Raw genomic sequence first — 23,087 nt, 5'->3', positions numbered from 1 at the left:
CTTTATAAAGGATGGGATCTTTTATGACCACAGAGAGTCAGGACCTCGGTTTTAAATCTCATCCCAAGGATGGCACCATTTTTATAGCATAGTGTGCCCATCACTGTACTGTGGCATTGGGATCCAGCAGGGTTGTTCTTAGGCATAGGCAAAGTAGGCGACCGCCTAGGGCCCCCACTTGCCAAAGAGCCCTGCCCAGCCTTTTTTTTTTTTAAGCTGTAACCAAATACAACTTACAGGTTCATATTTCAGAAGTACAAATTTTCAGTGGGAGAATTATCAGTATGGTTACATATGAGCAGAGAGGAAACAGTGACGACAGGCAGCATCGACGGTGACGGTGGGCCCTGGGGTAGTGGGTGGGACCCCAATGGGAGGGCAGATCCTGCTCCTCACCTGCCAGGGCGTCTGCACATCAGATCGATTTATAATGGCTTAGCATTAATATCAGTTGAGCACGAAGTCATCGACTCCCTTGATTATTCACACTTAATGTAACTTATTATTATTTATTATTAATCAAAGACTTTGCAAAAATGAAAGTACGCAGGGTATTTTTACATTAAAGGCTTGATTTACATGCTACGTTAGCTTTAGATAGATAGATAGATAGATAGATATGAAAGGCATCATATTACTTAGATAATTTAGCGTAGTTGGCAGGATTAGATAGATAGATAGATAGATAGATAGATAGATAGATAGATAGATAGATAGATAGATAGATAGATAGATAGATAGATAGATAGATAGATAGATAGATAGATAGATAGATAGATAGATAGATAGATAGATAGATAGATAGATAGATATGAAAGGCATCATATTACTTAGATAATTTAGCGTAGTTGGCAGGATTAGATAGATAGATACTTTATTAATCCCAATAGTCAGTAGGTTCCTTTGACATGTTCCTCTCACATCTGGTATATGTAATATACAGTATAATCATAAAATGATAAGCTTTACCTCACTAATTGTTATACATTTATACGGATAAATAATTACTATGCCTGCGGTGGGTTGGCACCCTGCCCGGGATTGGTTCCAGCCTTGTGCCCTGTGTTGGCTGGGATTGGCTTCAGCAGACCCCCGTGACCCTGTGTTCGGATTCAGCGGGTTGGAAAATGGATGGATGGATGGATGGATAATTACTCTGCATTCATATGGATAAAATAATTATCATACATTCATACGGATAGAAACAGCAAGGCCCCAACAGGTACCTTTGCCTAGGGCCCCCCAAAAACGTAAGAACGGCCCTGGATCCAGACCCAGAACACAAGGTAAGCACCCGCTGCTGGCCTCACCAACTCCTCTTCCAGCAGCAACCCAAGTATTGTCCAAGATGGTATCCCGTCCAAGTACTGGCTGGGCCCCTGAACGTGCTTACCTCCAGGTGGATGACGTCTTCTGGAGCACAGGTGGTATGGCTTATATTTTTATGACTGGGTTGCAGACCAGTGAAGTGACTCTCTTGGCATCAAAAGCAGGAATTATAGCAAAAAATTGTGTTTTTATGTAGCACCATTCCAAAAAAAACAAAATTTGCTCAGAGTCCAGTAATAAATGAGAAGCAAATTTAAAGCAAAGTCGATCCTTCAAGGGGGTTACTGAAGTCCTTAGAAATGGCTGCCATCCTTTTCCTCCAGTGTCTCTCTAATGGAATGCACTGGATGGGAATTTAGTGCCTAGGGTTTCATCTAAAGAATCAAACCCGACTGGTCATTTTGAGTTTGTTGGTAAGGACAAACTCCAGAAATTGTTCTTCACAATCATTCTAATGTTCAGACATTCGGGCAAAGCCAGTGGCATTGAGCACAAACGAGCAACAAGGTTCTGTGTTTGCTTTTCCCTGACTGTCAGCCAAGTGTTCATTAATCCTTATCATGGCTCTTTAAGATACGTCTGTTTTTATAAAAAGTCAGTTGGCCGGCATCTCAAACATTCAGTGAAGCTGAAACCCAGCAGCAACACCACGGCCAAACTTCTGGAGGGCACATTGCAGTTTTGTAAACGGGTTTAAGACGTTTCTGTTTTGTCTCTTTAAATGAAGGTGAACTTGGTATGTTGGTCCATTAAATCTGGAGCCATCAAATGCAGGAGAGGTAAATGACTGGCATAACACTTGTGCCTGGCAGGGAGTGCCGCTTCTACAAATGAACCTTGTTCACCGTTGGGAAATGCACTGTGGAAGGTTCAGCCTCAGAGCCACAATGGCAAGGATATAAACTAATCACGGCGTAGTTAATAACTTATATTAAAGAGCCACTCAGTGAACAGTCCACGTCAGGCTCGGCCAGGAGACCTCACACACTGAATATCGTCCGGTTGAATGTTGCTAGCGGTCAGCACTTTTGCTCTTTCTCCTTGTTTGTTCACTGACATGCTCTGCTGCTCCAGCCACTATCTTCACCAGATGCTGTAAGAGTGTGCAGAATTTTGGAGGGTGGAAAGTTCCAGTGCATCCGGAAAGTATTCACAGCACATCACTTTTTCCACATTTTGTTATGTTACAGCCTTATTCCAAAATGGATTAAATTCATTTTTTTCCTCAGAATTCTACACACAACACCCCATAAAGACAACGTGAAAAAAGTTTACTTGAGATTTTTGCAAATTTATTAAAAATAAAAAAATTGAGAAATCCCATGTCCATAAGTATTCACAGCCTTTGCTCAATACTTTGTCGATGCACCTTTGGCAGCAATTCCAGCCTCAAGTCTTGTTGAATATGATGCCACAAGCTTGGCACACCTATCCTTGGCCAGTTTCGCCCATTCCTCTTTGCAGCACCTCTCAAGCTCCATCAGGTTGGATGGGAAGCGTCGGTGCACAGCCATTTTAAGATCTCTCCAGAGATGTTCAATCAGATTCAAGTCTGGGCTCTGGCTGGGCCACTCAAGGACATTCACAGAGTTGTCCTGAAGCCACTCCTTTGATATCTTGGCTGTGTGCTTAGGGTCGTTGTCCTGCTGAAAGATGAACCGTCGCCCCAGTCTGAGGTCAAGAGCGCTCTGGAGCAGGTTTTCATCCAGGATGTCTCTGTACATTGCTGCAGTCATCTTTCCCTTTATCCTGACTAGTCTCCCAGTCCCTGCCGCTGAAAAACATCCCCACAGCATGATGCTGCCACCACCATGCTTCACTGTAGGGATGGTGTTGGCCTGGTGATGAGCGGTGCCTGGTTTCCTCCAAACGTGACGCCTGGCATTCACACCAAAGAGTTCAATCTTTGTCTCATCAGACCAGAGAATTTTCTTTCTCATGGTCTGAGAGTCCTTCAGGTGCCTTTTGGCAAACTCCAGGCGGGCTGCCATGTGCCTTTTACTAAAGAGTGGCTTCCGTCTGGCCACTCTACCATACAGGCCTGATTGGTGGATTGCTGCAGAGATGGTTGTCCTTCTGGAAGGTTATCCTCTCTCCACAGAGGACCTCTGGAGCTCTGACAGAGTGACCATTGGGTTCTTGGTCACCTCCCTGACTAAGGCCCTTCTCCCCCGATCGCTCAGTTTAGATGGCCGGCCAGCTCTAGGAAGAGTCCTGGTGGTTTCGAACTTCTTCCACTTACGGATGATGGAGGCCACTGTGCTCACTGGGACCTTCAAAGCAGCAGAAATGTTTCTGTAACCTTCCCCAGATTTGTGCCTCGAGACAATCCTGTCTCGGAGGTCTACAGACAATTCCTTTGACTTCATGCTTGGTTTGTGCTCTGACATGAACTGTCAACTGTGGGACCTTCTATAGACAGGTGTGTGCCTTTCCAAATCATGTCCAGTCAACTGAATTTACCACAGGTGGACTCCAATGAAGCTGCAGAAACATCTCAAGGATGATCAGGGGAAACAGGATGAACCTGAGCTCAATTTTGAGCTTCACGGCAAAGGCTGTGAATACTTATGTACATGCGCTTTCTCAGTTTTTTTATTTTTAGTAAACTTTTTTCACGTTGTCATTATGGGGTGTTGTGTGTAGAATTCTGAGGAAAAAAATGAATTTAATCCATTTTGGAATAAGGCTGTAACATAACAAAATGTGGAAAAAGTGATGCGCTGGGAATACTTTCCGGATGCACTGTAAGTAAGGTCACAATTCAAAAGTCCCAGGGTGAACAGATGGTGATGGTAAGTCCAGTGTGTCCGGAATCCAGAGAGCTGTGAGGTTCTCGAGTGGCAGGGTTTCGTAAGACTTTGTATACCGTGTCACAAAAAGACTCCAGACAGTCAAAAAGGTTTGGGGCAGCCACCCGTATATATTATGGTCCTTGCTGGAAAAGGTTGAAAAATGATTGAGTAGTTTCAAGACTGAGTCCAAACCAGAACTGAATACTTCTTCTTCTTTCGGCTACTCCCGTTAGGGGTTGTCACTGCAGAGGATATTGTCCGCAAATTGATTTGGCAAAATTTTACACCAGATGCCCTTCCTGATGCATGGAGGTAAAATGGCGGTTTTAAGGGCTGGTGGAGGAAATTATGGCATCTATGCCAGAACCAGACTTGGCGTCTCCGGGAACCAGACGTGACCTCATCGGAGGTACCGGAATCGGAAGTGACATCATCGGAGGCGCCGGAACCTAGCAGGATTTCCCAGGAATGGTCTGCAAGGAACTGAGAGAGAGACAGTCAGCACACTCCGCCACCCTCTGGTCTGACGTAGTATTACAATTACTCATGCCCTTTAGCCGCCTCCAAATCGTACGTGTGTGGCAACCGTTAAGATAATATTGTGTCGGTGCACTAATCCAATCAGAGTAATTTAATTTGGAGCATCGCTCCTTTTGCTAGAAGTCACTGGGAGTAAAGAACTTTCTCCAGAGCCCAAGAATGAAGGAGTTGAGCCTCAAGTGGCCAGCAGGTACCGACAGAGGTCAATCGAGGACCGCAATCGCTGGTGTCTCAGCCTTACTGAGCATGTCTGAATGGTGAGCAGGGTGAGACGAGACCACAAGGGAGAAAAACCCCTGGGAGTAGGGTCGATTCTGAGTCTGGGTTTGTTCCCGATTTTAATGGAACTATTTATTGGTTGATTCCAACTTCCTCATGGGGTACTTATTAGGCGATTTTTTTGTACCGCACTTTGTTTTGGACACTGCTTTTGGACTGTTGTAACATAAATGCACTGAGCACTTTTGTACCTTATGTTTATGACCTCACTGTCCTATTCCACCCACGGCTGATGACTATCGATGTCCCAGGAGACTTAAGGCGCCAGGGCTGTGGGCACCTGGGGCATCACAGATGATTAGAAGGCTTGCGTGAGATCCATCCTTGGCTGATGACTATCGATGTCCCAGGAGACTTAAGGCGCCAGGCTGTGGGCACCTGGGGCATCACAGATGATTAGAAGGCTTGCGTGAGATCACAGCCAGTTAGGAAAGTTTAACCGCTTTGTTTAAATCCCCTCAGTTTTCTTCAAAGGGTTTCTTCAAACCAGGAAACTCTGAAGGACTGCGGGCTAAAAACGTATATGTACAAAAGGAGATTGTGTGGACTCGTGGAATTAATGGACAGTTTTCTTAACTTATCTTACATGGAGAATAATGAAGGCAGTTGTTAAAGGCCCCAGACAGAAGTGCACTTCACTCCCTCTGGTAGCACAGAGGGACGTAAGTATGAAATTTAGACAGGAAGAATCGGCTTTCATTAATTCACAAGGAAATAACAAGAAATACTTCATAACAGTGCAGATTATTATTAACAATTACACCTTTCAAAAATAAGATATCTTAGAAAAATTGAAGCAGATTGCCAAAGGGTGTGGAATTGACATCCATACAGAAAACGCACAGTTTTGGTGCAGGGATCGTTTACTACTTAAAAAATCGGAGATGTCTGCTGCCAGCTTTGGCATTATCAGTGGTCTACATTAGCAGCGCTGGACTTGCACACAAGCTCCTGCCTCAGGTAATGGGAAGCCAGTAACAAGAAGGGGTATGAAATTTGATCACATTTGACAGAAGGGCACCTGTTGGCCACAAAGTCACCTCTTTAACTCTTTTAGGGCTAATTTTTTTTTTTTGTTTCTTTTCTCCCAGGGCTGAATATTTTTCCAAAAACTAACATTTTTTAAAAAAAGAACACAAAGCAATTGTTTAACATATCAAATCAACAAAAAATATTTCCTTTTGACAAATGTTACTGTCTTGCATGTTGTATGAGCCTGCATACTCTATGATTTCACATACATATCACATACATTTTACACAGCAAAGTCTGATCTCGCTCAAAGCAGCCAATTTCAGTCATTGCCACATTGCACTCCTTACAATATGTGTTGTTTTGATGCCTATTTTTCAATTGTCTGTTGCTGCACTTTCTCACATATATTGTTAGTGTGTACTGTAGAGAGACAAGTCACCCATTTGCCATCGTGCCATGCCACTGCCACCAAGTTTTCTGCCTGCATGAAAACCATATTGTCACCTCTTTTCATCTTCTGAAACTTTATGAACTTTATGCATGGCGTTATAGCCTGGCTCACCCCATGGGATTTGCTTCTGTTTATTACAGAAGTGAATAAATCTTCGCAGCATCATGTACCTATCACCACGCTGAATAACCTGTCCAAAGCCACCAGGGGACAAATCACGTTTGGACCAATGCTCCCTGAAGTTATATCACCAGTTCTGTCCCATCTCTATTTGTAATGCCACAGCGCGCTTCATCTCGTCTTTTGTTGTGGGTTTCCACTTTGAAAAACGAGAATGCGATGCAACCGCAGCCCGCAATTCAAAAAATTTCTCTGCCTACCTCTTTGTCTCGTCTGACAGTAGCTGAAAAGCAGCATCAGGAGAGAGCAGCCTGAAGTACAGCAGCTGGTGATCTGTCGTGTCCAACAGCAAGCCATGCCGTCTTGTAAAGTCCGGTAGCCAGATCGGCTCTCAACGGATCAATGTCTGTGTATTTATCCCATGCGAACCTTGCCGTAGATGCATCGGCTGCGCGAAGGCGCTGAACTGGCAGCAGATCTGCTGGCGCGGCATCGGCTGGTGTTTGATCAGCTGATGCCGGCTTCTCACTCTCTTGCTCAATCTCCTGATCACTGTCAATAAAATCTGATTCTGAAAAATCAGAGTCCGACTCTGCGATAATGTGCAAAACATCATCTGCTGAGTGTTTTCTTTTCTGCAATTGCTTCGCTCCCTTGTCACATGTCGATGCCATCTTGCCATTGTTTACATTTCGCAACTCACGCACACGCAAGGATTAGTTGCCGAGTCAACGAGTCTAGCATTCCTCCAAGTACAGAGGGAATGCCTGCGACATGACAGTGAGATTTGTCATCATTAACAGCTGATTGTCGCCCTCTATCCCTGGATGTCGACTTTTGTCGACATTCGCCCTCAACCCCTCCTGTTGACAAAAGTCGACATCCGCCCTAAAAGAGTTAATTCTTTCTAAATTCACAAGTATTGGTAGGATTTTTAAAGAAGAACAGAATTTGTTTACATTAAAAAAAACAAACAAAACAACAATAGCTGGACTTTGCATTCTGAAGGAGCAGGCATGACCCACCTGCACTGACGACTCTAGATTCTGATTCAGCAAGTCATTTTCAAGACCTCAAAAGCACAGCCAACAAGTTTCTGCCAGAGGACTTCTGGTTGCACAGAGGTACATAAGATGATATGGTGGGTCCTGACTGTACACCACCTATCAGGAGATCATACCATGATGTTATTAAAGATGTATATTATTCTTAATTTAATGAAGTACAGCCCAACACACACAGTGATGCGGTGATTAGCGCTGCTACTTTATTGGTTAAGTGTCCTGGCTCCTAATCTGAACCCTTGCTGTTGATGTCCATGTGGGGGTCTATCTTGAACTTGGAGAGAACCTTAGCATGAAGTCTTGCTGGACTCACCACCCACATGTGTGGAAACAGGCCATGACAGCAAGACTGTGGGTATTTCATTAACTTGTACTGGGGATCTGTTTGCCATCAGTAGTAGCTGTCGAAGTTGAAATGAAGGAAAATATATAAGTTGACATCAATTGAAACAGTAAAGTAATTCATCGTTGAAGCCGCTCACAATGTTCCTCTGTTTTTAAGAGGGAGAAGTTTGACAACTCACCGATGCTTTTTCAATCGGGGATTTCAAAATTAAAAAATTTGTACAGTGTATTCTTTTCGAGATATCGCAATGAAAATTGAACTGCCTTGACAAATTTCCTCAAAGAATAAGTGTGCCGCATTTCAACAAAATTGGTCCACTGAGGGCCAAGTTCTTTCAAATGGGCAGACAGACAAGCACGACGATCTCAATAGGTGGCTTCACGCATTATATCTAAGCACACGTAATGATGATGATAATCGCAAGAACTCGCCAATGCTAGCAAATGCAATGTAACACAATGGATTGTGAGTTTTCCTCAGCCTTTATACAGTAGGGCTGAGGGCAGTTCCTTGAGGGGGGTGGGCATAGGTGGCCCCACCTCTTGGGGGAACCATCCACAAAACACATGGAACATAGCAGAAGATCCATAGGCATATAGAAACTCAATGTTCCACAATATTAACGTAAACCAAAGAATCGAAAAAGGCGTAAAAGAGGAATTGGAACCCTGGCTGAAACGAGTCTTCTTCTTCTCCTGTTGTCTGCCTGCCATACCCTCTAAGAGGTGCATGGTAGTTTGATTGCCAGCTCTAAATCAGTGGGAATGTGAGTGACTGAGTGTGATGGACTGGCACCCCACAGCTGTTTCCTGACCTCATAGGTTCTTAATTTGATTAAGCAAGTTGGAGAATAGTATGGTATGTTACCAAGCCCAACATAAACTTGGAGAACATGCGTTTCAGGTTTGCCCTAAACCACCATATTAATTTTTCCATGCTTCACATACGTACTCACGCTGTTATCAATGTCGTTTTTTCTTTCCCAAGGAGCACTGCTGGTGTTTACGGCCTTCAGCCTGATGTTCTATTTCTTCAAGGTGGGCTATAACTTCATGAAGGTCAAGTGCAAGCATCCTGTGAAGTTTGCCTTCCCGTTGGTGGAGGTTCCATTTGTTGCTGTGCAGGTGAGTCCTCTTCTTCCTGCTCTGATTCACACCATAAGCTGATATTAGCTGTGAACATAAATGGTCCTGACCAGTGATGAGCCGAAACACAGAAATGGTTGTAAATTTCGGCAAATTCGTCCGAAATGTGTCAAAATCAATCGAGAAGATGAAACAGAAGTAGTTTTGAGTGGAATGCAAGGGTCTTTAAAGTGTTCCTGAGAGTTAGGGAAGAGTTGGACATCTATGCTGGACCAATTATTATGGTCAAACAGATAAAATTATAGTCCATATCCACGACATTTTGAGACTCTCTGCATCTCCTGAGCTCCTATCACTATGACTAACTAACACCCACAGAGTCTGTGATACAAGGGATCAGGGATTATACACTCTTGATGGCAGGGGGAGGCTGTCCCTGTAGCTACCCAATCTGTGCTACATGCGTAACCCAGACATTGTGCTGTCCAAAGAGTTCAGTTTTTTTGGTCTCAGCAGACCAGAGAATCTTTTCCTTGTACTCCTGGAAGCCTTTAAATCCCATTTGGATACGCTTTCCATAAACACCTGATCGATGGAATGCAGCTGTTCTTTCGACAGGTTCTACAGTCTCATCAGAAGACTTCTGAAACTCTGCTAGAATGACCATTGGGTTTTTGTTCTCGTCCCTGACTGAGGCCCTTCTAACCCGGCTGCTCAGTTTGACTCTAGGAAGGGGAACCTGGTGATTGCGAACTTCTTATATGTTATGATTATAGAGGCCGCCATGACCCTGGGCCCACTAAAACATCAGAAATGGTTTGATCCCCTTGCCCTGATCTGTGGCCCACCACAATTTTGATCATGGAGGTCTACATTGTGTCCCTTGGACTTCATGGTTTGGTTTTTGTCCTGACATGCGGTGTGAATACAGCACCTTCCTAAATGATGTCCAGTCAGTTTAATTGGCCACAGGTGGACTCCACTCAAGTTCTAGCAACATCTCAAGGGGAATTAAAGCAAACCGGGAGGCACCAGACCACAATTTGGAGTGCCACAGCAACAGGTCTGAAAACTTCTAGGAGGGAGTGATTTCAGGTTTTAATTTTTAATAAATTTGCAAACCTTTCTGAAAACATGGCTTCACTTTCGCATTATGGGTTAGTTAGGGTAGATTGTTGGGCAAAGATTTATCCATTTAGAGTTAAATCTACACTGCACAAAGTGTGCCTAAAGTGAAGGGGCCTCAATACATTTTGAATCTCCTTTGTTTTCTGCATATTTATTATTTTAGACAAACTCACTGACCATGTCATGCTTTGAGGAACAGATATGACCAACACTTAACACAGAAATCTAAACTAATTAATATTTGAAACGTATTTGATAATAAAATCAACACAGAGATATAAACATAAAGAGAACTGAAAAAGCTAACCAGCCCTTAAAAGACCAGGAATGACATTCAGAATATAACAGAAACATTAAAATAAACTCAATACATTCAAAGGCAAAGCAAACAAAATCATTCAAATAAAGGTGAGCTATCACAATACACCGATAAGAAACATCTAACATGGACAACCGAGAGTATGGAGTGCAGTTCCAGTCACCACACTAACAAGAAAGACAGACTGAGGAGAGCAACCAGGTGCATCATGGGACATAAGGACGTGTCCTACTGTGATGGGCTCAAAGAATTAAACCTGTTTAGCCAGGGCAGAGGAGACGACGTGGCGACCTAATGCAGCTCTTCAAAATCCTCAAAGGCATCGATAAAGCCGATCCAGCAGAATTCTTTTGACTTAACGGTGAATCGCGTACTCAAAGACATCAGTAGAATGAAGGAGACAGCTCAAAGAATTCAAACTGTTTAGTCTCAAGCAGAGGAGACTGCGTGGGGACCTAATCTAGGTATTCACAATCCTCAGAGGTGTTCATAAAGAAGATCCAGCAGAATTATTTCAGCTTAATGGTGACTTGCGTATTTGAGGACATTCATGGAAATTAAAGGAACGTGCATTTAGTTCTGAAGCCAGGAAGCATTCATTTACACAAAGAGTTGTGGGACTCTGGAACAAACTACCAAGATGTGGAGATGTGAAGCAGAAACTTCAGCAACCTTTAAGAAGATTCTGAATGAGATGTTGAATCAACTTAGCTAAACAGGCTTGATGGACTGAATGGTCTCCTCGTGTTTGTCAGATTGCTTATGTTCTTGTGAGAGATTCTAACCCGAGGACAGAACACAACATTGGCCAATTGCACCATAACACGGTCAGATTTCAGTAACTAGAAAGACGTCAACACGAATTATGCAACTATTACTTAATAGAACCCACAAAGAAAGTCTCAATTATCCATCCAAAACAAGAAAACCACAAAATATACCTGATTGCATACTTGAGAAATACCTCTGGTGTACTTCTAGGTAATTGTTTCATAATGAATGGTGTGTAGACCCACCTGGGGATTGCATTTGTTCAGGCCACCCGGACATTGCTAAACCTCTAAATCTGTGAATGATTTATCATACCGGGTGGAGCCCAAGATGGAATTTGACTCCAGTTATCATGATTCATCAGACAGATGGAGGAGAACAGAAGAAGTCTTTCTTTAAGGCCTAAACAGAATATCATTTACATTACGAAAGGATCCTTTTATGAGATGTTGTCGACAAATCCAAAATCAAAACCCACATCTCTCCGAAGTTTGATTGTGTTTCTTGTGCAAGCGCTTATTGTGAGCAAGGTGGAGGTGCGTGTCCATGCATCTGTTAAAAAAAAATGATTACAAAGATGGTGAGCGTGACATTACTGCCATGACAATACAAATAAAGAAAATGAAGCATAATTTGTGCTCGCCGGGCCATTGTGACACAGAGATAAGATCTGATATTTGAGGTTTGTACAATATGGTCATGTTTGCTTAAAGCTGACCCCAAAATTGCTTTCTTTCTTTTTTTTTTTCCCAGACATTTTTTTTATGGAGTCATTCCAGGGACTGCACACAAGTACGGAAAAATTTCACCAGGTAACTTGTCGACTTCTTCTTAATTGTACTCGTTCTTCTCTTTTTGGTTTCTGTTGTCTTTATTATTGATCCTCCGTTAAGTCCAACACAGTACAACAATCAGGTCTTCATTACCCAAACATTCACTGCACTTTTAAAGAATATGTTTTAACTGGACTCCCTTTTCCATATCTGCTGGCTACACCTCAACCTCCTTTGGATTCCATCCCATTTTCTCTTTCTCGATCTTTGCGCAGGTCTGGACTCTTGATGGCACTCGCTACCAATGTGCTGCTTTGGCTGTCAGCGGTGATGGATGACACTATCCATCTGGAAATTGAAGAAGAGAAGGCAGAACGGCTGAGATTGGCCAACAGTACAAGCATTCTGCTGGAGCACGAGGGTAATGTAATCTGGCAGGCTAGTAGGCTGGCGTTGGTAAAATGGGGAAACTCCTGAATAGCCAGAACTTTAGAGATCCTTCCAAACATATCTGCCTATCTTGTCATAGTACAGGACTTGTGTCGAATACCAGCACATGGGCCAAAAGGTCACTGCAAGCTGTATGCTAATGAGCAGACCCCATTCTGTTTCAAAATAATTTATAATAATAATAATTTTTTGCATTTATATAGCTCTTTTCTCACTACTCAAAGTGCTCAGCAATTTCAGGTTTAGGGCCTTGCAGAGTCCCTTTTGGCATTGACGGGATTCGAACCGGCAACCTTCCGATTGCCAGTGCACATCCCTAGCCTCAGAGCCACCATTCCGCCTACAAAATGCAACATAAGCACCGGTTGCTTGAAATAAGATGAGGTGTAGACTGCAGGGTGCACACCCAGTTGAAAGGTCTTGTCCTTCTGCTGGCCAGATGGAGTTACGAAGGTTGGTCTAAGACTAATCCCCAAAATTCTCTTATGTCCGGCTTTTATGAAGGCTTTCAGTTAGGATAATGAAAGCAGAAAATCCTTATTTGGACCCCTCAGACAGATAAAAGGCACAAAGATAATATTAGAGTTATCCTCCCTCCTTCTTCTCTTCCACCATTAATCCCCACTGGCATGATTTGGCTGGCAACTTTCATTTTAAGACAGATATTAGAATAAATCTAAATTGTTTGAATGCTCTTATCTTACATGTATCCTCGGCATTCTTCTTACACCTTTCTTTGTTATACATGTGTGCCTTAGCCTGTCTAGACCGGCACTTCCTTCCATTCTCAATTGTGGTCCCATAAAGCCTCGCTTCTCAGACTGCTCACCTTCTGTCCGCTCTTGTGAATACGTCTTGTGTATGAAGTCGATTCTCAGCATTTCTCCTACGCCTTTCCTCAGTATCCTAGTGTGTGTGTCAACCTCTCTTGCCTGCAGCTTCATTTCTTGATCAAGTTTGACTGAGTAAGCAAAGCGGAATTGACCAATCAGACCAAAGCCAAACTGACCAATCAGATTGCTTGGTAAGAACAGAAACATACAGACATTAACATTTTATTATCTGATTCTGCTTATGAATTGTTTCTCTTCTTTTAATGCTTGTTCGATTTGGCTCTGGTTACGTGAGCCCCCTGTGGCTACAAAATCTCACACTGCATCCCGACATCGATCTTTGGTTCACGTCCTAGCCTTTGTTTTATTTTGTTCACATCTTCACTGTTCAGTGATGCGGGCTCCACATCAGTCTGTCGTGGTGAAAAAGGAGCTGAGCTGTAAGGCAAAGCTCTCAATTTACCAGTCGATCTATGTTCCTACCCTCACCTATGGTCATGAGCTATGGGTAGTGACCGAAAGAACGAGATCGCGAATACAAGCGGCTGAAATGAGTTTCCTCCGCAGGGTGTCTGGGCTTTCACTTAAAGATAGGGTGAGAAGCTCAGTCATCCGGGAGGGGCTCAGAGTAGAGCCACTGCTCCTCCACATCGAGAGGAGTCAGATGAGGTGGCTTGGGCATCTGATCAGGATGCCTCCTGGACGTCTCCCTGGTTAGGTGTACCGGGCACGTCCAACTGGGAGGAGGCCCCGGGGAAGACCCAGGACACGCTGGAGGGACTATGTCTTCTAGCTGGCCTGGGAACACCTCGGGATTCTCCCGGAAGAGCTAGAAGAAGTGGCCGGGGAGAGGGAAGTCTGGGCATCTCTGCTCAAGCTGCTGCCCCTGCGACCCGACCTCGGATAAGTGGAAGAGAATGGATGGATGGATCTTCACTGTTTCTGCCTTTGTGACTTCTCCTGATTCCATTTTCATTTACAACTGCTACTACCCAACCTGTTCATATATTTTTCTTCTCTGAATGTTGTGTCTCTTTTCAGGAAAGGAAAACAAATCGCACTGCCCGTGCGGCCCATCAGCAGCATGTAGCTCCTTTAAAAGGGGCTACAAACTTCTATACCCCTTCAAAATCGAGTACTGCCTAACGGCAGCCTGCATACTGTACGTCATGTGGAAAAATGTCGGTCGACGCATCAACCCTTTACACCATCACTGCCCGCCACCCTTTGCGAAGCTCAAACAGGAGATCAAGAGAGTAATTATGGGACCCTTGCTGGGAGCAGTGGTCTTGTTGACTGGACTGAGCATTTTCGTTTTTTACCAGATGCAAGTTAGCACTGAAGATGGGCGCGATCTGGCCTTCCTGCTTTTCTATGGCTACCACTTAGTCGTCCTCCCCATCATGTCACTCTGCTGTCTGGTAGGAACTATTATCCACAAGGTGGGAGAGGGGCAGGTGGACACCAGCCACAATCCATCCCGCAGCTTGGATGTCATGCTCCTCATAGCCGCTGCTGTGGGCCAGCTGTCCATCTGTTATTTTTCTCTGGTGGCAGCTCTGGCTGTGGACGTCAGCAGTCCGCTGTATGGCCTGGACCTTTCATATTCACTGCTTTGCCTGATTGAGCTGCTGTTTCAGAATGTCTTTATCATTGAGGGTCTCCACCGAGTGCCCAAGCCTGGGACTTCGCCAAAAGCAACCAGCCGCAGAGCAGCAAATGGCACGAATGGTGAGGACAGCTCCTTCAGGGAAGAGGCAAGTGTAATTTACTAGTGGAGTACAACTTTGGTCAAAGATGGAAAATTTTGTTTGCTTAAGAGTGGAAAACTCCCAGTGGGGAAACAGCTGGGCACATCTGGTTGTCCTCCTGAAGCAGGAGCACCTTGGTGCCCTTGACAAAAAGCTTATTTCTTTTGGCATTGGCCAAGATGAGTGCTCCATCTTTGGTCCTTGTTAGCCAGATAGACAACCAGAGAAAATCTGGATGACGGCCATTATTGTTAACCCTGTTACTGCCAGAAGGGATCTTACTATGTTAGGCCCTTAAACAGAAAATTGCTCCTGGGAAGCTGTACAATGGCTGACCCTGTGTTCAGACCCCCAAAACATCACGTGAAAAGGCAATTTCCCCTCTGGGATTAATAGAGTATATCCAAAAAAAAAAAAAATCCAAAGCTTTAACTCCTACTGGAAACCATCCCGTGTCTTTAGAAGCACCACACTTTCGAAACCTGAAACTCCTTAATCTCTGGTGCCGCAGTCATTCTGAAATTTTAAGACATGTTCTTTTTTTAAACTATCACGTATTTTGTGACCTTTTGTACATTTTATTAATGTTATGATTTTGAACACTTGATTAAACTTTTTTTTTTATTAATGGTTAGGGTTTTTTAAACTCTGCATCTCGTTGTTGCATTTAACTTCATCATAGAAATTGTTATCAGTTGTTAGAAATTATTTTGTGGTGTTCACGTTGCCATTTCTTCTCTCCGACAGCACCTTGTTTTGCTGACGTAGTCATGACATGGCAACGGTTGCTATGGTACGCAGTATCGGGAAGTTACATAGTGGACATCATCAACGCACCGCCTGAAGAAATGATGCATTGGATGTGTCACTATCCGAGTTTACGGATATCAAAGAAAAAATAATCTTTGTGCATGGAGTTGTGCTGCTATTAAGTTTTCGAGGGTTCCGTTTTGGTTATTGACGTTCAATAGTGCTGATCTTTCCGCTCATTTATGTTTCCTCTCCTGGACATCTCTTAAAACTCAGAAGTCTTTCTAAAGCAAGGCTGACAGTTAATCGTTCGTTTATTAGTGATGTCCCGTCGTCCTTTTCTTTTTATTTTCAACCATAGAAGCCATCATTTTCTATTTGATTGTTTACGTAGCAACTCCTGTTGAGATCACGTAGCAGCCTGGAAGTCGTGATACGTGATGTCATTGAACCACCGGTGTATAAGATGTTCATATTTCTCAAACCTTCACATGTTAGCTTAGGGAGTTAGACAGCTTTTCCGGCGATTCTCAATTGTAGCAAAATCTTAGTGAGTCGGCAGTGTGCTCCCATAATGTGACATACCTAGCAAATCGCTTCCGACAATCAGATAATTTTGCACTGTTGTGCACGAGATGTGACAACCAACGATTGCTCATCTGGAAATACAATGAAAAGTAGGCAGCGACGAGGAATAAGGACCGCTAGTGCAGAGAACCTGACAAAACAGAAGAGAGGCTCGTTTGTCTGGCGTTTCATGTTTTATGTACCATGACAGAATGGGACAAAAAGTGAAAACAGGATGAGATTACAGCTAAACTCGCCATACCTGTCAGTGGCGTAGCTCGAGTTCACGCCACTCCAATGTATCTGAATATGTTAACCTATTTAATAGAAAATTAAAATGACATATGGAGAAAAATTAAGATACATTTTGCATATATTTATTTATATATAGAGAAACAGCAATATTTTTTCACATATAATTATTTATAAGCATCAACTAGACAAGAATATAGTATAGACTCACTGATAAGCCGTGTTCTGGTTATTAGTTTAATATAATTACGCTGCGAAAACCAGAACCAGTGGTAGTGTATAAGTGATAGGTGGGGATGAGCAAGAACGCATTCGGATTGTTAACGAAACGAAATTATACATTGTGAATTAGTTGTTTATCTTCCTTGAACTTATTATCGGTGTAATGTTTCTGCTTATTTTTGTTATTGCCTCATAAATATGAACTGCCGTGTCTGATGCCGTCACAGAAGGACCATCTGAAAATGATTTTTGAAGCATTTGTGGATGAAAATCAGAGAATTTGACTTTTTTCATTCATGATATTTTTCCCGAACCCTGCTGCTTACACGTGAAGTGTTCTGAGCCTTTTGGACAATAATGCCGCCCCCAAAAATGTGCCGCCCGGGGTGGACCGCCCCCTCCGCCCGCCCCTAGCTACGCCACTGATACCTGTTAACCCTTCATACATCGCCGGCTCCATCACAAAAACGGGAGAGCACCACTATGCTGAAAATTCACCACACAGTCGTCAAATTTGACCCGGTCTAAAGATTCCCAGTCATGTAAACTGAAGTAATCCGGTGACGACATCAGAAACCACAGTTGGCAAGTCTGACTTACTCTCCGTCCTATAACGTGACATCTGCTTTTTGTGTGTTTCTTTTAAACTTTGATTTCTAGAATTCATACTGGGTGTATGAGCCAAGTTCTGTATTAATGTTTTTATGTTCAGTTAATTTGAAAATATGTTAAATATATTAGTAGTTTAAGATTAGTTAATATATTAAGAATAGGGATAGATAATTATTTGGTTCTAATGGGGTATTGTTACTTTAAGAAGGGGTGCTGGGTAGCGGGAGTTATGGGAACTAAGAAGTTATTGTAAGTTTGTGCGTGGATTAATAGGGCTTTGGAAACACACGGTTTTCTTACCGTGTGTCTTGCGTTTCATTTTAACTGTTGAAATATATAACGTGGAAAATAAACATTGTTTTTATAAAACAACGTAGTGGATTAAATATGAGACGCCAAGGACTGGACACGCGTACGTTCCTGCTGTAGCCACATGTTTTGTTTCACACCTTCACTGGGGTTTAAAATTTGTTCTGTTTTAGAGCTAAGATACCTGCTTCTTGATTTTGCTTCGACTATTTGGTTTTGTCCAACGGTCCTTATGTTTATTTTTTTTTTTTTTTGCTTACCACTTTCCCAAAGCTGCAGTACAAGTCTCGCCAACTATGGAAAAACCTCGTATGTCACGTCAAGTCAAGTTTTCGGCAAATTGAGAAAACAATGTTGCCCCTATAATTAACGATCTCCAGATTTCATCTTTCCTGAGCTTCACACACACAAAATAGTGTTTTTCACGAACCAGCAACACCTGCCATTTAAATCATGCCGTCGCAGCATTTAATTCACGTGATCGTAATCCAATGTTTTTATTGGCAGGTGGTCTTTCCTCATTGGTCAGTAGAGTTGCTACAGTAGGTTTTGTGTCTTGCAGTATGTAAAATACTCTGTACATACCTACTTCTTCCATCGTGCTATGACCGGAATGAAGACATATCTGGTCATCACCATTCACCACTACTTTATAACATCAAGAAAGACCTAGTAGCTCCAAAAACTTTACAAAAAAAAAACTCCATTTTGAAAAAAAAACCTGTTTTTTTTTTCCATTTTACGTGAGAAGTGCTAACTTTCCTTTTGATCTCCACTTCATTTGCAGGGTACACAGGGCAACATGGAAGCCGGCTTCGAGCTGTTACCTACCAAACACCTGCCTGAGGAAAAGTCAAGGCCAGAACGCACTGCTGATGGCCATCATGACGATAAGCTGACTTGGAGGAGAAAGATTCTGAAGGAAATTGCTGCTTTCCTTATTTTGGCAAATATAATGGTGAGTACGGGGTGGGTTTACTCAAGGGCCTCCTGGATGTCCCAACTCATGTCTACATCTGGCGGAGCTCATCTTCTCCAGTTTTAGAAAATAGTCTGCTAAAGTCAGGTTCTCAACAGCCATGGAGTTTGTTGATTTCCATTGTTTTTCAGATGCTATTGATGTCAAGAGGTGGAGTGTAGTGGAGTGGCCTTTACAGACTTTTTTAGCTCAAAGTCCTACAGAAGCCATGTGACCCAGATTCTCAAGGAATGAAACTTCTCCTGCCCTGTAGGTTATGAGTATCATGACGTTGTCTAACTCCACTCCCTATTTTTGTTAGCCACATAAAATCAAACTAAGTGGTCATTTAGTTAACTGGGTGGACGCGTGTCAAAGTCGTGAAGGGTGGGCCAACCCCAACCCTAATCACTCAATGAAACAACTGATTGTCCATCTGTCAAAATCTCCTTGGAGAATAAACCCGAATCTTGAAATGATTACCACACCCCAACACTCTGCAATCTGCTATTCTGTGTCTAGCAATTGCTTATAGGACCCCGTGGTTTAGGCGCAACATTTGGATTTTTACCTAAGGAAGCAATAGAACTAGAGTCGGCCCTGATCTGCCATTTGTTTGCTTTTCTTCATTCTACGCAGATGTTGGCCGTTCCATCATTGTGAATTTTGCCCACCCTCACTTCTTGCGTGCATCCCACACGACTTTTTCTTCTTAAGCAGTTCAGTCAGGAAGAATGTCTCTTTTGCACTAGAACAACTTAGATGTCCCAGTTATCACCATCAATAGAAAATACTGAGTTTGAAGGCCACACCTCATCCATGGCTAGGCTAACACTGTTTCTATGTTGTCTCCGAACTCTCAAGTGATGCCTAGATAGACCTCAAACAGGGTCTCAGTCTTCCTGTACCCGGAGTAAGTGAACCAGTGAATGGATTAGCACAGCATGGAGTGTAACATAAGGGAGAGGTGTGTGGGTGGTGACGTGTGTGTTACCATTTGTGCCATATGGAGGTGGACATTCGCACACATTCATTGTGTTAGGTGCCCCCTTATTGTAATATAACACTATATATACATACTGTACATACCAGGGTGGCACAATCCTTTTGATGTCGCTTTCCAGGAGGCTCAATGCATGGACTTTCTCTTGAAACTCTGGTGTCTTTAGTTTGGTTTGAGCTCCTGCTAACGATGGACCTTTCAGCCTATTCTTATTTAACGATGAACAATGCCCAAGCCATGTCCACCACTCATTGTCTGTTTTTTGCACTTCCAGCAGATCTTCCAAGGAACGTGCCAAAAAAAATTAATTTCTGCCCGGCCTGTGTTGTTGCTAACACTGCCACCCCACTGTTAATAACTAGACACTGGAAGTGAGTTATGCCAGAGACAACTGGCTCTCCATATTTGTTTTTAACTGTTTTGAAAGCTGGCATGTGCTTTTCGGTGAGATTCCCCTTTTACAGCTGCTACTGCCATCACGTGCTTGGAGCTGGTCACTTGGCACCCTAATAAATCAATCAGGAGCCGTTTATAATTAACTTTGTGCCACATACCACTGCAGGGTGCGGTGCCTTTTTACTTCATAGGAAAGATTAGGAGCTTGAACAGCGGGTACTTTACAATCACCAGCTGTGTAAATCATCCAGAGGGCACTGCCCTTCTTCTGCCAGCCATGGCTCCTGAACAGAAGTACAGGCCTCACAAAGCCATGTGATCTTGATGCAGCACAACCCAACTGTAAGGCTGGCACATCCCAGTGTTCTTCAACCAAGTGGGAAGTTCCATGCCCACCATACCCTTCGAGCCCCTTCTGCCACTAACCACCCATTTTTGTTCTTGCCTCTCTTTCAGCTCTGGGTCATCCCTGCTTTTGGTGTGCACCCCCAACTTGAGGATGGCCTGGGCAAGCAGTTCTTTGGATTCTCGGTTTGGTTCGTGATTCTCAACCTTGCCCTGCCGCTGAGCGTCTTCTACAGGATGCACTCAGTTGGTGGGCTGCTGGAGGTGCTCTTTGTTGTCTAAAGGGTGGCAGCTGGGCCACGTGGATTTTTGTAACCCAGTTCAGATCTCCCACTAAAACTACAGAGAGAGAGGGTGTCACTTTAGGGGGTCTGTCAAGATGGCAAAGACGTTTCACCACCTACAGCCCCCACCAGGAAAACAAACAGACAGATGGACAGAAAAGCACCTCCCTGGCATGACACTCACCAAAATGGGTGCCATCTTCAAGGTAAACACAATGAAGAAAACTTTGGAATTGTCTGGAATGGCCAGTTCTAGAAATGAACTTCAAAGAAGAAATGGACAGCATGCTGCCAGTATGGACACTCGGGTATAAGGAGCCAAGTGGGCATTTGATGTGTGATTATTTTACTCAGTTGTCTTCTTTCACTTTAAGTCATTATTAAAAGTTTCTTCATCTCTTATTGTCTTTTGGTGTTAAGAGTCTCAAATCGGGAAACGGTCGGAACATGACGTGTGTCAAGCAGAAGTCCCCGTGGACTATGATGTTTGCGGAAGACATTGTGATCTGTAACGAGAGTAGGGAGACAGGTTGAGGAGACCCTGGAGAGGTGGAGATATGCTCTAGAGAGGAGAGGAATGAAGGTCAGTAGGATCACCAAGACAGGATACATGTGTGTAAATGAGAGTGAGGTCAGTGGAATGGTGAGGATGAGGGAAGTAGAGTTGTCGAAGGTGGATGAGTTTAAATACTTGGGATCAATCATACAGAGTAACAGCTGTGTTATATGGGTTGGAGACGGTGACACTGACCAAAAAACAGAACACAAAGCTAGAGGTGTCAGAGTTAAAGATGTAAAGATTTGCATTGGGTGTAACGAGGATGGACAGGATTAGGAACGAGTACATTAGAGGGTCTGCTCAGGTGGGACAGAGAGGCGAGATTGTGTTGGTTTGGACATGTGCAGAGGAGAGATGCTGGGTATATTGGGAGAAGGGTGCTAAGGATAGAGCTGCCAGCTGAGAGGAGAAGAGGAAGGCCTAAGAGAAGGTTTATGGATGTGGTGAGAGAGGACATGCAGGTGACGAGTGTAACAGAACAAGATGACGAGGACAGGAAGATATGGAAGAAGATGATCTGCTGTGGCAACCCCTAATGGAAGCAGCCGAAAGAAGGAAAAAAATATTTAAAAAGTCACAAAAATTATACTGTTTCACCATCACTTGCATGTCCTCTCTCACCACATCCATAAACCTCTTCTCCTCTTGCCTGGCAGCTCTATCCATAGCATCCTTTTCCCAATATACCCCTCGTCTCTCCTCTGCATATGTCCAAACCAACGCAATCTCGCCTCTCTGACTTTGTCTCCAAACCATTCAATCTGAGTTGACCCTCTAATGTCCTCATTTCTAATCCTGTCCATCCTCATCACACCCAATGCAAATCTTAGCATCTTTAACTCTGCCACCTCCAGCTCTGTCTCCTGTGCCACCGTCTCCAGCCCAGATACCATAGCTGGTCTCACTACGTCTGTCACAAATCACTCCTGACACTCTTCCCCACCCACTCCACCCTGCCTGCACTCTCTTCTTCACCTCTCCTCCACAATCCCCATTAAACACAAAACCAAAGAACAGGAGAATCCCAAATTGCTCTGTACTGTTGATCCCAGGTATTTAAACTCATCCAACTCTACTCCTTACAACCTCACCATTCCAATATGTTAAAAGGTGGCGTTCTCTTTGTCTAGTTAATGCATATGCAGTTTTTTGGCTGTGCAAAGCAAACACGTGTGATCATTCTGAGTTAAACGATTTAAAGCGACAGAATATGTGACAGTGGAGGAGAGCAAAGCAGACACGGTCAACCGACTGCAACGTTTCTTTAAAATGCTTGGTGTGGTAGAATGGAAGATAAAATGTGATTTCCTTTCGGGCGTCATGATCTCGTTTTTGGTGTTGTGGTTACCATTTTTTTCACCGGAAAAAAATATACATTGTTAGGGTGAAAAATGTTAAAAAATATTATACTGGTCTGTGTGTTTCATTCCACTGCTTCAGTGTCACTGTTTTACATTCCACAGTTTACCGTCGCTGTTTAGCAGTTTTACACTGTTAAATGAACGGCCATTTGATAGATAGATAGATAGATAGATAGATAGATAGATAGATAGATAGATAGATAGATAGATAGATAGATAGATAGATAGATAGATAGATAGATAGATAGATAGATAGATAGATTTTAATTTTAGTATGGTAGGCAGGATAGATAGATAGATAGATAGATAGATAGATAGATAGATAGATAGATAGATAGATAGATAGATAGATAGATAGATAGATAGATAGATAGATAGATAGATAGATAGATAGATAGATAGATAGATAGATTTTAATTTTAGTGTAGTAGGCAGGATAAGATAGATAGACAGATAGATA

General features: G+C 43.2%; 1 protein-coding gene across 2 annotated transcripts in view; it reads left to right on the top strand.

The window, feature by feature from the left end:
• LOC114664426 (proton channel OTOP3-like) overlaps positions 1–21,109 on the top strand; it is a 36,729-nt gene extending 15,620 nt beyond the window's left edge. For both annotated transcript variants that reach the window (XM_051918969.1, XM_051918968.1), the window contains 6 exons: positions 8,887–9,023; positions 11,956–12,014; positions 12,251–12,396; positions 14,300–15,015; positions 18,509–18,679; positions 20,535–21,109. In XM_051918969.1, coding sequence (XP_051774929.1) covers positions 8,919–9,023; positions 11,956–12,014; positions 12,251–12,396; positions 14,300–15,015; positions 18,509–18,679; positions 20,535–20,705 — 1,368 coding nt within the window. In that variant the 5' untranslated portion in view covers positions 8,887–8,918 and the 3' untranslated portion in view covers positions 20,706–21,109. The remainder of the gene's footprint in view (positions 1–8,886; positions 9,024–11,955; positions 12,015–12,250; positions 12,397–14,299; positions 15,016–18,508; positions 18,680–20,534) is intronic.
• The last annotated feature ends 1,978 nt before the right edge of the window (positions 21,110–23,087 follow it).

This window comes from Erpetoichthys calabaricus, chromosome 14, assembly GCF_900747795.2.
Source record: "Erpetoichthys calabaricus chromosome 14, fErpCal1.3, whole genome shotgun sequence".
NCBI lineage: Eukaryota > Metazoa > Chordata > Cladistia > Polypteriformes > Polypteridae > Erpetoichthys > Erpetoichthys calabaricus.
This window is presented reverse-complemented; position numbering and strand designations above follow the sequence as displayed.